We start from the raw sequence: 15520 nt of genomic DNA, 5'->3' as shown, positions 1-15520 counted from the left end.
GTCGCAGTGAGCTGTTCGAGATGCCGTGTGAGTCTGAGTCCAAGCCTCTCCTGTGTTTTGCCTCCTGCTTGCCTGCTGCGTGTCTGGCGTGGTGAGACCACTGAGCTGGGTTGGCCGTTGGCCCCGAGCCTGTAGCCAGAGTGCCAGCATTGTGGTCGTGTGAGCTTCGTCTCGGCGCAGCTAGCTTCAACGTAGCCTGTTGGCTTCCTAGGGGAAGCCGTCACGGCGAATCTAAGCTCAATTGCAGCTCTAGCTGCTCTTGACGAGCTTCGTCCACCTCTCCTTAATCAACCTACGCCCCAAGCGCCATGCCGAGTCGTCGACTCCAACATCCTGGCCTCCACGCAACACGTAGACGATGGCCTCCCCGTGTAGCATGTGCTGACCGCTCCTCTAGTCCTTGTTGAGGATTCCTGGATCAACGACCAGGCGTCGTACGTATTGCCGTCGCTCTTGACTCCCACTTGAGCTTTTGCGCTGACTCTACGTCACAGCACCCACGACATTTCCGAGCTCGAACAATGCGCCCTTGCCGTCGATGCGACCTACTACCTCAACCAGCTCCTCGATAATGCTCCCTCCCACGAACCTCTCCTGTCTGCGCTCGGCGGCCTGACTGGCATCGAAGCACACATCAATGACAACCTAGATCTCTGGGCGAAGCACAACATCACCCCCTTCTTCATTTTCGACGGCCAGTCCGTATCCGGACAGGATGACATCTCTCTCGACCGCGGCCTCAAGGCCAACAAGAAGACGGACGAGGCCTGGGACTTGTACTCTAAGACGGCAGCCGAGGAGGCCGTGACGACATTTGGCGCCAACCCAGGTGCGTCGACTATTGTGGTTGTCATGCGCACTGTACTGACTGAACAATACAATAGGGGCTTTTCGCATGCAAAACCTCTACCCCATGCTCCAGAGAATCATCAAGGGCCGGGGACTCCATTTCTTGGTAGCTCCGTACACCGCTTGCGCCCAGGTTCGTGCCGACATATGTTCTTGCGATCTGCAATTCTAACCAGGTGCAGCTCGCCTACTTTGAAATGATCGACTCCGACCAGTGCTCGGGCGTCATGGGCTCGCAGGAGCTTCTGTTGTATCCCGTCAAGGACTCGGTCATCCGCAGCTTTGATTGGGATGCTAAGACTGTCACTGCCATCTCCAAGAAGAAGGTCATGCGCAGCCTCACGCCCACCGCCAGCGAGCAGAGATTCATCGACTCATACCTCATGTCGGGCACCTCTTTCCTCCCCCCTTTCCCCGCGCTCTTGGAGAACTCCATGTACTCCGACTACAACATCTCGACTGCCGCCAATCTCATGAGGACTTCGGAAAATAGCGTCGCTACTGCCTGCGCTAGCTTCAACGACATCCTCCAAAACAAGGACCCCAACTGGCTCGACAAGTACCACAGGGCGAGAATGGCCGTGAACCACTTCGTTTACATTGCAGAGAGTGGCGAGATTCGTGTCAACGACTCCGAGCGCCTAACCAAGGACAACCATGAATACCTCGGACTCCAGCTGCCTGCCGAGCTCTTCCACTATGTCAACACCGGCCTAATTGGGCCTCGCCTGCTGAGCGCTATCACTCATGGCCAGATCATTATCCAGCCAACCCTCGACGGCGTCGCCTCGGACCAGTACAAGAACCTAGTCACGAAGCAGGTGGTTCCCATCAAGGAACAAGCTCTGGCCCTCCTCATTCCCAGACTCCACCGCGGTATTCAGCACAAGACCATCAAGATGCGGGTCTGGTACGACCCGAAGTTCTCTCACACCATCAACCACCGATCTCTTCAGCCTCCTCCTTCACAACAAGCAGCCAGCTGGAACGTCAAGCTTAATGATGTCACCACCTTCCTGCCTGCCAACTTTGCCGGTCCTGTTGCACTCGAGGTCTTGGCGCTCGCCAACTTTGACTTCGTCAAGAATACTTTCCCCAAGGAAAAGCCTATCAAGGGCATCGATAGCACCGAGATGGTAACTTCGATCGCCATTTGGCGATTTCTCCACCTCCGAGGCTACGTCAACGATGAGCACAAGCTCACCGATTGGGGCAATGCGCTAGCTACGACGATCCTCGCCATCAAGGATTCCAATGAAGACCAGCCGGACGTGCCCGGCGTTGATGAGGCCGCCCTTCTCGCATTTGAGCTTATTCGATTTGGCCTGTTGAACGGAACCTATGTCCAGGACCAGCCAGGCCTGCCCAGGAAGGGCACAGACGAGGAGAAGTCAAGCTTGGTTCTCATCAGCCAGTGCGCATCCCTATTGAAGCTGCGACACCAGGTTTACGGATACACTGGTCCTCTTAACAAGAGTCTTTTGGTGTTCCGGTCTCTGTCATCAACCGTACGAGAATCCAACCGCGACCTGGTCGAGGCCATTGTCGCATCAATGTTCCTGTACGCTCAATCCAAGCGCGAAAGGAATGATCAGTTGGAAATCAGCCAGAGGTAAGTTCAATTTGATGTCTACAAAACACAACGACTAACGCTATCCAAGACTCCCTTTCCTGACCGAGCCCGACATTGGACTTGGCATCGCCGTCCGAACATTTTTCGACGAAGACGAGGCCAGTGACGATAAGCAGGCACGGGCAAAGCGGCTGCAAGAATTCCCCGAGACCTTTGTGCCATTTGCCGAGGCTCTGACTGAGGACTTCCGAACTGCTTGTGCCTTTGTTGATGCGCTCAACAAGGGCGTCCAGACTCTGAGAGACCAAGAACTTTCAAAAGCGGACAAGGCAGCCTGGGCCAAGGCACAAGAGTACCTCGACGCCCGACCATTTTAACTGGACAGCACAATACGATGATGAACATGAAGTTAAATAAAGAAGGAAAGACAACAAGTGAGGATACAATGTTTGCGCACGGCTCCTTCGGATACCCCTCACCTATGAGGCTTCTCGGCGTTAGAGAGGGCGGCATAAAATCAGGGACTCAAAAGTTATTGAGCTGAGGGAGGTCGGAGAGTTGTCACCGATTAGTTGACCAAATGGGGTGTGGGGATGATGTTGAGGGCAGCGACGAGAAAGGACGCAAGTCTTTGTGCGCACGCGCCGGAAGGACGGCTACAGGTTTGGATGGAGATGAGGTTGACCAAATTGTAGCCAAGCTCGCAGTTAGGCATACAACTGTGTTGTTTGCACATAGTAGTTGCACGCTAAGGTATGCCTCAACTGAGATGGATCTCTCCTCTTGAAGTGAAATGATCAAACGGAGATATCTACCAAATTCCACAGTATATCTACTCTAAACCGATCAGCATCTGGGTTGAACATGTCTGAAGGTACGAGAGCTTGGTCGCCAAAATCTAGCCAGCTCCCACTCTCCCGCATCCGTCACATCAACTGCAAGCCTTCAACTCCAACCATTCCACTTACAATTATTATGCACATATATGAGTATTTTATTTGTTTTTTTGTTTTGTTTTTAGCTCTACTTGATATCATCATCAGATGGATCAAAGCCATGCGGTACTTGCAAATAATAGAGATATACATTTAGTACTACATCCAGCGCCAGAAGAGACAGTAGCTTAGCAATAAAGTTGTTGGATAATGACCTTTGCCTAAATCTTCACTTCAACCCTCTGTCTTCAACCTTGATAACTGTAGACAATTGCCTTGCTGTGTGTAGTCAACGGCCCTGCCAACTGTAGATAATAAGCTTGCTACATGGAGACAATAGCCTTATCCTGGGTGATATAATACAAGAGGGGCTGACATCTCTCGTCGTCCTAGCCCATTGCAATGAAGCCTACTACTTCAGCTCACGAAGTTGCCCTAGGCCAGCTTTCAAAGGTCCTACTTCTCAAAGCTGATCGGATTGATTACCAGAAGCCTCACAAGGATCCAACTTGTCTCTTTCTTCGGCGCCATCTCATAATTAGAACCCCATCCTCACGAGATCCTCCCGGTGTATTGACGAAAAAAAGCTGCAATGGCTCCAAAATTACCTGAGGATGGCGCTGGAGAGCCAAATGGCAGGCGGTGTGTTTTTTAAAAACGAAGGAAGAGAGCAAAGGCTAGGAAGAAGAAAGACAGTGCTGTTCGGAGAGTCGCTTTTGTGTCTATCTCTGGCCTCAGTGCTCACATCGGCGGACAGGCAGCCAGTTGATGGAAAAGCCATCATTTGGGTCATCTAACGCCACGCTCAATGAGCATCTACAATAGCCCTATAATCTAGGGATAGCTTCGTGGAATTTTAAGAGGCATATCTTAGTAGTATGTAATGTTTATTAGTGACCACTGGATCCCGTACGGTTATGTCTTGGTTCCTAGTTGCAGCGTAGTATTAGATAGTTAGGGACTGCTGCTCATGAATTGACATGGGAGACTGCATGGGATATTCGGAGGTTGATACAGGGGCAAGTGATATTAAAGGTATAATTGATAATTGTCTAATAATTTATGTACAGGAGGAAATTTAAGTTGTCCCATATACCGGTTATATACATGATTGTCTTTATACACTCCCCCAGCGTCATATTCGCCGAGGCATATGAACTGGAGATTCCATAGTTACACCAGCGCGTCACCCCAATCACAGTACATTATTTACGCACGGCAGAGCTTGCTGTTCTGGTTGGGGAGGTTGCCCCAGATCTTGTCCTGAAGCTCCCACTTCTCCGAGCCAACGGCATTGGTGGCGTAGAAGACTTCACGGGGATCCCACTTCTCCTTCATCGAAAGAGCCATCTCATAGTTGGAACCCCAGAAAGACTGGGTGAAGTCGGGCTCTCTGTAATCCGACTCACTCATGTATGCACCCGCGCCTGGGGTGATGGCACGCCACTTGGCGACGTAGTTGTCTGTGAGCTTGTCGGAGGCGGCCTTCTTGGTAGCCTCATCAGCATCATCGGCCCAGAAGGTAGCACCGATACCGTGGAGCAATGCAGTGCGCCAGGCAGGGTTAGCGGCATTGTTGGGGTATCCCTTGACACCAGTGAAAGTGTTGAAGCCGATGAAGTAGCAGCCGTCCTCAATAGTACCCTTGACAACCTCAAGGGTGTCCTCGATGATGGTGTCGTTCGCCCAGTTGTTAGAGGGGAAGAGACGGCTACCCTGGCGGATAGTGGAGGAACCCCAAGGTTCAAGAGGGAAAGAGTTCTTCCAAGCAGGGTAGAAGTCGGTGTACTCCTTGTACACGGGTTCAATCTCAATGCCAATCTCGGCCCACTCGGCGAACATGGGAGCGACAAGTGCCTTGAGCTGAGCCACAGTCATGCCGGGAGCAAACCAGGGAGACATGGCAAAGTTGAAACCAGTTCCAATGTTAGAAATGATGAAGTACTCGTAGTTGGCGTTGTCGCGGGCCCACTCAGGGAAGCGCTTCCAGTAGCTGTGGACGGCCTTCCAGAACATGGCATCGGTGACATTGCCAGTACCAGAGGTGAGAGTGAAGGTCATGGTCGAAACAGCTTTGATCTTGGGGTAGGCCTTAACAATAGCGGATGTCACGACACCGTAAGTGCCGCCACCACCGCCGCGGAGAGCCCAGAAGAGATCGGGGTTGCTCTGCTCGCTGGCAGTGACGAAGCGGCCATCGGCAGTGACAACTTCAAAGGCCAGGACTTGATCGCAAGCAAGACCGTAGATTCCAGAGAGAGGAGAGTGGCCACCGCCGAGGATATACCCACCCATGACACCGACGGTCTGGCCCTCTCCACCAACAATGGTGACGCCGTTGTCGTAGGCAGCCTTGTAAGCCTCGTAGGCCTGGACACCAGCACCCATCTTGAAGGCGGGGCCCTTGTAGCTGCCTTGCTTGTAAGACTTGTAGAACTGGACCGACTTGAGGTTGTGAGTCCAGATGGACAGAGCACCGTATCCGGTAGACTTGGCACCGAAGTCGTGGCCGGTGTTCTTGACGACAAGACGGAGGTTCAAGCTGCGGGCCAGGTTGATGGCAAGTTGGATGTGAGAGACGCAAGTGGCATCAATGCTGTACAGGGGGTGACCGCCAATCTCACAGCTAGTGCCAGCAGTGAAGAGGCTGGGGGGCACGCAGGTGAGGTCCTCGAAGAGAATTGCATTGATGGCAGTGCGGTCCTCGGTCTGGATGTAAGAGCCGTTGTACCAGTTGTTGGAGATATACTCGCACTCGGCGGCATCATAGTTGCCAAAGTTGTGGTAGCAGACCGAGGCGAAGGGGACCGTCTTCTGGACAGCACCGCCGGTCAGAAGGCTAAAGACCTTCCAGACGGATGGGCTGGGGAAGAGAGCATCGCCGGGGGCAGTCTTGCAGCTGCCAAAGGCGCTCCGCCTCTTCACGGTCGCCTCGCTGTCATCGTCGAACTGGAACAGATCGATGTGAGACAGTTCGAGGTCTGTGAGGTTGGCCAGGACAGCGTCAGTGAGCTGGATGGTCTCGTCATTGAAGAGAGCTGCCGTGGCGTTGCTGGAGGAGCTCATCATCTCCTCAGCAGCGGGAGCGATGACGGCGTCATCAGCATCTAGTGTCAAATGTTAGCGAGGGTGATGCTGCAAAGCCACGTTGGACAGGCAGGATCCATTAGGAAGACGCACCGATTTCCTCGCCATCGACAACAATTGTCTGGGCAAAGGCCGCGCCAGCAAGTGCGGCGTATGTGAGGAACCGGGTGACGGACATGGTGGCCACGCGAGGATGCAAGGTGGGTAGTATCCAACAGTCACTCGGTCTAGTCGATGAGGGTGAGCTAGAGAGGAAGGTTCAACACCGAAGGAGGGATACATGCGTATCTATACGAAGACCAAGCGGGCGGCATGCAGCGTACAAGACCGGACGACGACGGGGGTGGATCGCCCGGAGATGTCAATCATGGGCTATCTATGCCTACTGCGAACCCTGGAGCCAATGCTTCTCGGAGCAACGACGAGAAGGGCAGGACTCATTTACCAGTGTAGTGGTACATGTTGGTCTGCTACGGGGCATTCAACTGGAACATGGGAGCATGGCATGGCATGGCATGAGGGCAAAGGTTCCATGGGCCAGGTTGTTTCCCGAGGCGAACGGAGGCCGGCAAGTCGGCAGGATTCTCTGCCGACTACAAGGTGAAGAGCCAACGCAAGCACAACAAATTGCATAGTACGCAGGGCCTGCAAGCCGTGTGCGAGACTAGTTGGTTGGTCGAGTGTCTTGGCCTGGCCGAGTAGATGGGGCATCCGGCCGACTCGTCGCTCAGGTAGCATTGCTCCCTCAATGTTCCTGCATGATGATTCCAGAATCAACCAGGTCAGGCATGATAACCTTCGATAGTTCGTAGAAGGCAGACAGACTTCTGTCACTATCCGCTAGCTTGGGACTCAGGGGAACAGACTTTCTCTCAAAAGCTTCAATTGGCCTCGTTGGAGATGCTTCATGGGCACCCGCGTGGCAAGTCGACCGGGCTTCTGCCATGTGCTGCGCCCACAGGAGCCCGTGACGTTTCATCGGTGCCGGGGACAAATGCCTTGGTCTAGGTTATATCCCTGGAGATATCCCTGGAGATATCCCTGGAGATATCCCGGCCAAGTGCCGTTGGCAGAGCTGAACAGGGAGTCTTCCAGAAGCCCCGGTCGTACACGAAGACGTGCTTCCAGATCGAGCTCGACCTGCTTAAGTTACTTACAAGGTGGGCTATGGTGGCCGAGAGGGGGGTCTCGGGCTTCGCGGGGGTGGCTCTCACGGCTCGCCCTGGTCCCCGGCGGGGGATTGCCAGGGGAATGTGTTAAGCGAGGCCCATGATGGACTCCTCATCAGGCGAGGCATAGAGATGGAGTAGAGTTTTGGCCGCTGAACAGACGGATAGACAAAAGGTTGTGGAAACTAAGCCACGATCCGGGGTTTTAGGGTTTGTTAGCCATGTTCTCTTGGACTTAACCATGAGTCCTCTCCAGGACTACTCCGTATCCGGCACCATGTTCCATTGACGTTTGGCTGCTTGTTAACCCGGTTTTGGTCAAGTTGCCAGCCACAACGACTAGGGAAGCGGCCGTTTTCAAATTTCCCATCTTCAACACACCCTGGACCCCAATGCCGGACGTCTCGGACGATGAGGCCCTCGTACAAGTCGGCTTCGGGTTCGTCGCGTTCGATCCCGGCGCATACTTAAAGCGCGTATGATATATCGCTCATCCGGGCTGGGGTGGATGGATGGATGGATGGATCTCTGTGATCTCCCGGCTGCGTTCAGCTTGCAGGGGTCATGGAAATATCTACTACGCTCCGTACATAGTAGTCCACGCGCAGCGGGCTTCCTTGTTTTGCTGACGACAAGCTTGGATCTCTCGCCGGTCCACCCGGGCCTATAGCGGACTGTAACCTTCAGCTCCTCGCTCCGTCAGTACAGCGCACACGAACCCCGACGATGGCTGTCTGAAGTTGGTGGGGGAGGCAGAAACATCCCCCGCTTGAGTGTGCTAAGTAAAGTACTACGTAGTAGTGCGGCCGTTTCTCTGGGGTTGAGGCGTTGGCTATGCCGGTTTCGTGAATGCCGTTGTGGTGGATGAGATGCCATGGTGTGCCGTATAAAGTGCTGCATAAAGTCCCGCTGCTCGAACTGGCTGTAAATAGTCAATCGATCTCGCCATGGCAGTTCAGTTGTGCCGCCGCTCTGCATGTCTGCATCTCATCGCGTTATCTCGATTGTCGTTTCGCTGCGATGCCAACCACTTTTTTTGCTTCGCTCCGTCGGGAGCGTGCTTGACGTACCCAGAACGTCCATGGTCCGTCCTGGCCAAGGCCCAACGATCAGCAAGGATCCCCCGGCCGTGGCAGATCATCCAGAATAGCCGCCTTCCAGGGCTCGCGAGTGAGATGAGATGGAGCAGCTTCCAGGCTAGAGGCTAGGGCTGAGAGGAACCAAGTGGGCGCCCGCGACCCCTGGACAATCCTAAACCACGGCATTGGAGGAGGAATTGCGGTTTGAGTCTTGGCACTATTTGAACTCTGTTGTCATCGTACCCTGGCCGAGGCGGTAGAGCCATCCATCGGGTGATTTGGGTGTAGTACTACCTGGTAGAGTATCATCGCGTTGCGCCCAACCTGTCAGAACACCAACCAACAAGCCACCAACAGTCTCCGAACAGCCCGGGCCAACAGCCTGTAATTAATCTCCTAGCCAATTGCACCCTGCGAGAGACGTCCAGCGATGCCTCTTTGAGAAGAAACATGCGCGTCACCTCGTGGCTATGCTTCCGGTACTGGCCAATGCGCCTGTATCTTGTCCGAATTGTCCACATTTGATGGCGCGAGCCTAGAAAGGATGAGGGCTGATATGATGCTTGGCTGGCTAGCAATGTCGGGCTATTATGGTGGCGAGACATGTGCCAGGAGCCATCCTTCGCTCGTCTCGTCGACGGATACTGGATGTTTCTCAGGTCGAGTCCGTTGTAACATGTAATTACACCCGAGACATACGGAGTACGGACTCTGCAGTATGCCCTCCTTCGCCTCAAGAGCCCTGCCGCGAGAGCGTATCCGCTAAAGAACTCTCCTCTCCTCGCCAGGTGCCGACCGACTGAATCCCAGACGTTCGTTCAAAGGGCTGCCTACCAACATGATGCAGGGGACAACCCACCATGTCTTGTCGACCGGCCAAGCTCACCGGCCAAGCCCTTCTGGCTCTGACGTGGGCGTGGGATTCAGGGCGAGCTGCAGGCGGATGATAGTGTGTGCTGGGTACTGCAGCCATGCAGCATGTAATAGTACACACACACACACACTCACTCACACTCACACAATATGCAGACTTCGACAGGGACCGGAACTCGGTCGTCATCGCCACCCAAGTTCCCCTGATGGCTGATGCTGATGCCGATGCCCTGGGAGACTCCCCTACAACCAACAACCCCTGGGATCATGAACCTAGAACCACATCCCTGGACCATGCCCGAGATGATTCCCTGGATAGGCCTTGTCCGATGCGAGTCCTCCGTTCCTGTGCTGCTCCCCGCCCGTCGTTCCACTTCGATATGTTGTCCCTCCTCGATCTGGCAGCATGCGTCCATGCCTAGAACGGGCAATGCAACTGGGGCCGCATCCGCGCTCCCCCTTCTCACCGCGAACTCTGTTTGGTCTCTACTCCTCCTCGGCTGGATCTGTATGGATCAAATCCAGCCGCCTCGGTTCCGCATCTCCACGCCGCGGTTGGGGCGTGCTGCTACCTCGCCGACGCCTTCTGCGTCTCCAAAACCCGCCTGGTCTCGACTGGTGCGGTCTGGGCTGCTTCCGGTCTGTCCTGCGAGAATCGTGTTTGAAGCGTCGTCCCAGCATGTCACACACTAGCCCGGGTGGAGGGTGCTGGCCTGCTCTTGTTCGTCTCCTGTGCCCTGGCGCCCCCCGAGAAGCTGGGTCACGCTGCGGCGTCTTATAGATCTGACCAGCCTGATCCCGCTCCCACTCCCTCGGTGATGGACTTCTGTTCTGTTTCGCTCTTTTCCCCCGCCAGTGGTTTGGTAAATGTGTGACGGTGATATCGCTTTCGTCGCTATACTACCTTGGCGAGCAGGCTCTCTGAAAGGAACATCGGTGTTGGTGGCTCATTCAACATCACCCACGACGACACCATGAGGCACGAGGCACTCGTGTTCTGGGCGCAGACGGTGTACTCTAGGGCAACTGAAGATGACGCTGGTTCTGGCCATTACAAGTACCCATACTCGCGTCTACAACATATCGGCTTCTTCATCCTATTCTTCTTCCCGGCACTGGCTCTGGTTGTCTTTGCGCTTCGAATCTACGGACGATTCTCAACTAAGCAATATGGATACGGTACGTTTTCCCCACGACAGCAACGTTTTGCGACGAAGTGTGTGCTAACCAAAGCGTGGTGGTTTAGACGATTTACTCATCACTATAGCAATGGTGCGCCTCCTATTATCTGAAGACTCGAGAAACAAGAAACTCACCACCCCCTTTAGGCTCTATCCATCACGGAAACTGGTTGTTCGTGGAAGTCTATGCGCACAGCCTTTCTTGGCGTCCATCTTCGCGATATTCCTCCTCAAGCCGACGTAGTCCTCGGACAGCAGTGGAACTTTATCATCCAGATACTCTACAACCCCATCTTGGCCATCGTCAAGACATCGGTGCTCCTGTTCCTCCTGCGGCTCGGCGGGCAGAAAAAAGAGGTCCGATACGCCATCTACAGCCTGCTCGCCTTCAACCTGGCCCTCATGGTCGCCATCTTCATCTGCGCCATCTTCCAGTGCTCTCCCGTCTCGTATTTCTGGATGCGGGCGTCGCCCAACCCTCCCGATGGGACCTGTTTCGATACCAGCGCCTTTTATATTGCCACGGGAGCCCTGACAATCTTGACCGACATACTGGCGCTTATTTTGCCGTTCTGGATCTTCCTAGGTCTCAAGTTGCCCCTTAAGGTCCGAGCTGCCATCATTGGCGTGTTTGCTCTCGGTGCTGTGTAAGTGTTTGGTTGTCGCTTCACTCCTTGATACCTTGTACTAACGCCAATACGCAGTGTCACCGTTATGAGTATTCTTCGTCTTGCATGGATTATCGAGACATCGTATTTCATGGATCCAACTTCCCCTGACTTTGACCCGACCTACGATATCCGCTTCACCTACTCGGCCGTCGAGACCAATCTAGCCATCATCACGGCCTCAGCTCCCGCGTTGCGACCTCTGTTCCTCAAGTGGTTCCCCAGATTCTTCTCGGCACTCAAGTCGTCCGGCCAAAAGTACTCGAATGATCAATACGGTCGATCGTCGGGTACGAAACGCTCGCGCAACGGAACTGCAGTTCGAAGCAACCACCGAAACGGGCCGTTCCCGCTCAAGGACATCAAGGGCCGCTCCGAGATTCGAAGCCACTCGCCAACCAATTCCGAGGAGGAGATCATGACGTACAACGGCATCCTCAAGACGTCCGAGGTTGCGGTGCACTACGGCAACAGGTCTGGCAAAGAGGGAGACAACATGCGAGGCGCGAACGACAATTTCGGCTCCGGGTCTGCGGTTTCCGAGTCAAGTAGCAGTGAGATTATGGGACCTGAAAGAGGCCGCTTTTAGGATTTGGATACGCTGTCTCGGGATAGGAGAAGCCGGGGTACAAATTTACGGAGTTTCTTTTTTATTGTATTCTTGAACGTAAAGGCGTCACTTTGAACTTTATGGCCATTACGTTGTATACTATAATTCGTCCAGAAATTTTACAATAATAGCAGCCGTCACTATTGACCAGATACGCGATCTCAACAGCCCTCAGGGGGTGTCCGATAGACCCCGAGAATCGACACTGATCGGATGGTCCTCGCAGATCCCATGTTGCCCCTGACCCATAAATGTAGCATGCAAATTTGGAGGCTTGAGCTTTGAAAGACCATGCAAGACATCTTCAGGGTCGCTTTGATAGTTGGCATGTAGCGTGATTCCTAGTGCACGCGCAGTTTACGCGTGGGCAGATTGTGGGATCTGGCAAACATCTCAAGTCAATCAAGTGAGCAAATTACTTGAGTTAGCGGATCCCGTACAACATCGCCCGTTTTGCTGCCGGGAATCTGATCCTGAATCATCTAGGATCATCTTGGACGTGGCGTGATGAGACGATCCCAGGATGGAAAGGCCCTCCCCCCGGCTTGGCCGGCAATCTCGCAGAATGGGACGCGTATCCAGATGCATCGAGACAGAAGCAATTACATGCTTAAAAAGTAAACATCGGGGAAGTTCCACAGATGTGGCGTGATTTTGTCAAAATTCCTAGGCAGTTGATTGTTAGGTGTAGGGTAGATTGAAGAGATTAGAGAAGTTTCTATTGATGCTGCCAAAATCTCGCCTCATATTGGATATTACTGAATTATAACATCATAACATCCCATATCAGGAATAACATAATAACTTAAGTTTTGGGGCGAAATATGCTATCGCGAGGCTTTGATAATGGGCCAGTGGAACGATCTCAGTATGTTCGATAAACTCTCCGATACCGCCGCGAGAAATGCGGGATGAGAACATCTCCACTCTAACACCAAACGCCTGAGAATACAGCTCTACCCTTGGCTTGAAATTTTATTACACAGTTATTCTTTCTATCTACCAGAACATAGTTGTTGATATTTATCATAGTAATAGAGACACAGCACCTTGCTGACTGCTAAACAGCGACGACTCTGATATGCATGTGCCCCTCTTTCTGTTGACAACCCCCACTTCTCACTTGGTGCAGTTGGACAAATGACGTCTCGTATCGTCACACTCAACGACCTCCAGTAACAGCTCGCACCTTGAAACCTCTCACGCACTCCGTCACCACCAGCTAAGACAGTAGACGCCTTTGCATCATGACCGGCCGTACTGTTCTCGTCACTGGGGCCACTGGCCTCCTCGGCCGCGAGGTCGCCAAGGAGTTCCGCCTCAAAAGCTGGACCGTCAAGGGAACTGGCTACTCGCGCGCCGACGGAGTCGACATCCTCAAAGTCGATCTCGGCGACGACGCCCAAGTGGCCAAGGTCCTCAATGATACCAAGTGAGTTCACTCCCAGTTCAACCTCAGACTGATGTCAGTGTGCTGATCGCTCCGACGCAGACCCCAGGTAATTGTCCACTGTAAGTCACGGAACCAGCATCGCCGCGGCGTGGAGCTACTGACCGGGCCGTCTGTATAAGGCGCCGCCCAGCGCTTTCCAGACAAGGTCGACAAGGACCCAGAGGGTGCCAGGGCGCTCAACGTGGCTGCCAGCAGCTCCCTTGCGTCCCTGGCCGCCGCCCGGGACATCTTGGTCATCTACATCTCGACCGACTACGTCTTCCCTGGCGTGCCTGGCGACGCCCCCTACCAGGCCGACGCCGAGCCTCAACCGCCTAACCTGTACGGCCAGACCAAGCGGGACGGCGAGATCGCCGTGTTAGACTCGTACGCCAAGGCTGGGAAGGACGGCCTCGGTGTCGTGCTCCGAGTGCCTGTGCTGTACGGACACGCAGAGACGCCGGCGGAGAGCGCGGTCAATGTCCTGATGGACGCGGTCTGGAAGGCGCAGACCCAAGGAGCCACGGTCAACATGGACCACTGGGCTATTCGATATCCCACCAACACCGAAGACATTGGACGGGTCTGCCGCGGTATGTCTCAGTTCTCTTATAGCCGTTATGTCTCAACCCGGACCATTTGCCCTGATAACCGGCGGAAACCGCGCCCTTTTCTGTTTTTGCTGACTGACAATGTTGCCCAAACATGACAGAAATCTCCGAGAAATATCTCAGCGCTGGCAGTGAAGTCAAATCACTACCTCGCATCCTGCAGTTCTCGAGCGAGGACAAGATGACCAAATACGAGATCTGCCAGGTATTTGGAGAGATCATGGGCCTTTCGACGAGTGGGATCGAGGCCAACACCGTAGGGAATGACCCAAATGCCAGTGTGCAGCGACCCTACGACTGCCACCTGAGTACCCAGGCACTCAAGGACCTGGGCATCGACGTCTCGACGAACGACTTCCGTGCTTGGTGGCGCCGGGAGGTTCACGCGTTTCGCAAATAAGGGTTATCCCTCCGTACCCCATGAATGCACCAGCGATCGCGGAGAGGCGAGGCAAGAATTTGGCTATGGGCTCAGCTTGTCTTGTCGAGTGGAGCATGCCTGAGTCGTGCTGGGGCGGAGATGCAGGAACAGGGACGCCTCTGTCTCGCGCGTGCGGGCAGACGTCACCATGCAGTGGAATCCATGATGGGGCTGGCTTCACCAAAGCCACGGTGGTGGATGGAGACTGAAGTATGATGGCTTGCGACGGCTTCCCTTGAGGCCCAGCTCCCAATAGTTCGGGGTATTTGAAAGAGATTGAAAAACAAACAAAATCGTGGATTTGGGGGCGATGGACTCAAAACAAATAACCAACTGCCGCGCTCTCGGTATCCTGTGCATTGATTGAACTGACGCTTGGTTTCTTGGCCCGTCCAACGTTTACTTTGTTCCCCACGGCTTAAGTGAGGTCCGTAGTAAATAAGATAGAGAATGAGCTGAATGAGTTGGAGGAGAGTGTCTCCGCCTCGGCCGATGGATGGACTACGAAACCACATCTGCCAATGCATACATGATATAGTCATGCCACCGAGCCGTATGCGCGCCCATCCGTGACACACGTTCCGTCCCTTACTCGGGTAGAAAACGAGGTTCGAACCGTCAATTGGGAAGTCCCAGCCATGACATCTAGGGAGCGTTCGGTCCATTCGTCTGTTGGGATATCATCCTATACGCCTGTTGGGCAGTGGAATGGATCACCGTCATATGGCAGGGCGGCGCCTGAGACATCGAGACGCGGCTGCGAGTTTTATCCCATGCCAGCGCCGCCCGCCGTGTCGCGATACATGCCAGCCGATGGGGACACCTCCTTTGGATGCTTTGCCCTTGGCCCGTCGATAGTCGGCGGAAAAGCTTCGCGTGACAGAGCTAGCAGTGGCATGTCCTTGTTCTCGCGCCTCCGTCTTTCCTGCAACCTCTTTCCTCTCGCTCTCTTCCTTCTCTCAACTCTCGATCAATTTCTTCCGTCGACCATCATTCATTTTTCCCACCGTCTGTCCATCGGCTCCTGCGACA

The 15520-nt window shown here is 54.0% G+C and overlaps 3 protein-coding genes across 3 annotated transcripts; 2 read left to right on the top strand and 1 right to left on the bottom strand.

Annotated features, from left to right (window-relative positions):
- Window positions 1-4386: 4386 nt before the first annotated feature.
- Window positions 4387-6678, bottom strand: BGZ61DRAFT_383817 (uncharacterized protein). Its single transcript, XM_046242690.1, has 2 exons — window positions 6538-6678; window positions 4387-6464 (listed from the first exon to the last, which is right to left on the bottom strand). Exons 1-2 carry the CDS (start codon window positions 6620-6622, stop codon window positions 4567-4569), a joined length of 1983 nt encoding a protein of 660 aa, XP_046108372.1. The 5' UTR covers window positions 6623-6678; the 3' UTR covers window positions 4387-4566.
- A 3942-nt stretch (window positions 6679-10620) lies between these two features.
- On the top strand, window positions 10621-12039 carry BGZ61DRAFT_413731 (uncharacterized protein). The gene is made up of 4 exons (XM_046243313.1): window positions 10621-10744; window positions 10812-10837; window positions 10894-11393; window positions 11451-12039. Exons 2-4 carry the CDS (start codon window positions 10835-10837, stop codon window positions 12001-12003), a joined length of 1056 nt encoding a protein of 351 aa, XP_046108371.1. The 5' UTR covers window positions 10621-10744; window positions 10812-10834; the 3' UTR covers window positions 12004-12039.
- Window positions 12040-13271: 1232 nt separating this feature from the next.
- BGZ61DRAFT_344194 (uncharacterized protein) lies at window positions 13272-14467 on the top strand (the record flags this gene model as incomplete). Its single annotated transcript, XM_046239674.1, has 4 exons — window positions 13272-13456; window positions 13517-13536; window positions 13597-14049; window positions 14169-14467. 4 exons carry the CDS (start codon window positions 13272-13274, stop codon window positions 14465-14467), a joined length of 957 nt encoding a protein of 318 aa, XP_046108370.1.
- Window positions 14468-15520: the final 1053 nt, after the last annotated feature.

The sequence above is a fragment of the Ilyonectria robusta genome (assembly GCF_021365365.1).
Source record: "Ilyonectria robusta strain PMI_751 chromosome Unknown BGZ61scaffold_4, whole genome shotgun sequence".
NCBI lineage: Eukaryota > Fungi > Ascomycota > Sordariomycetes > Hypocreales > Nectriaceae > Ilyonectria > Ilyonectria robusta.
Note: the sequence above shows the minus strand (reverse complement) of the source record. Positions and strands in the feature narration are given on the sequence as shown.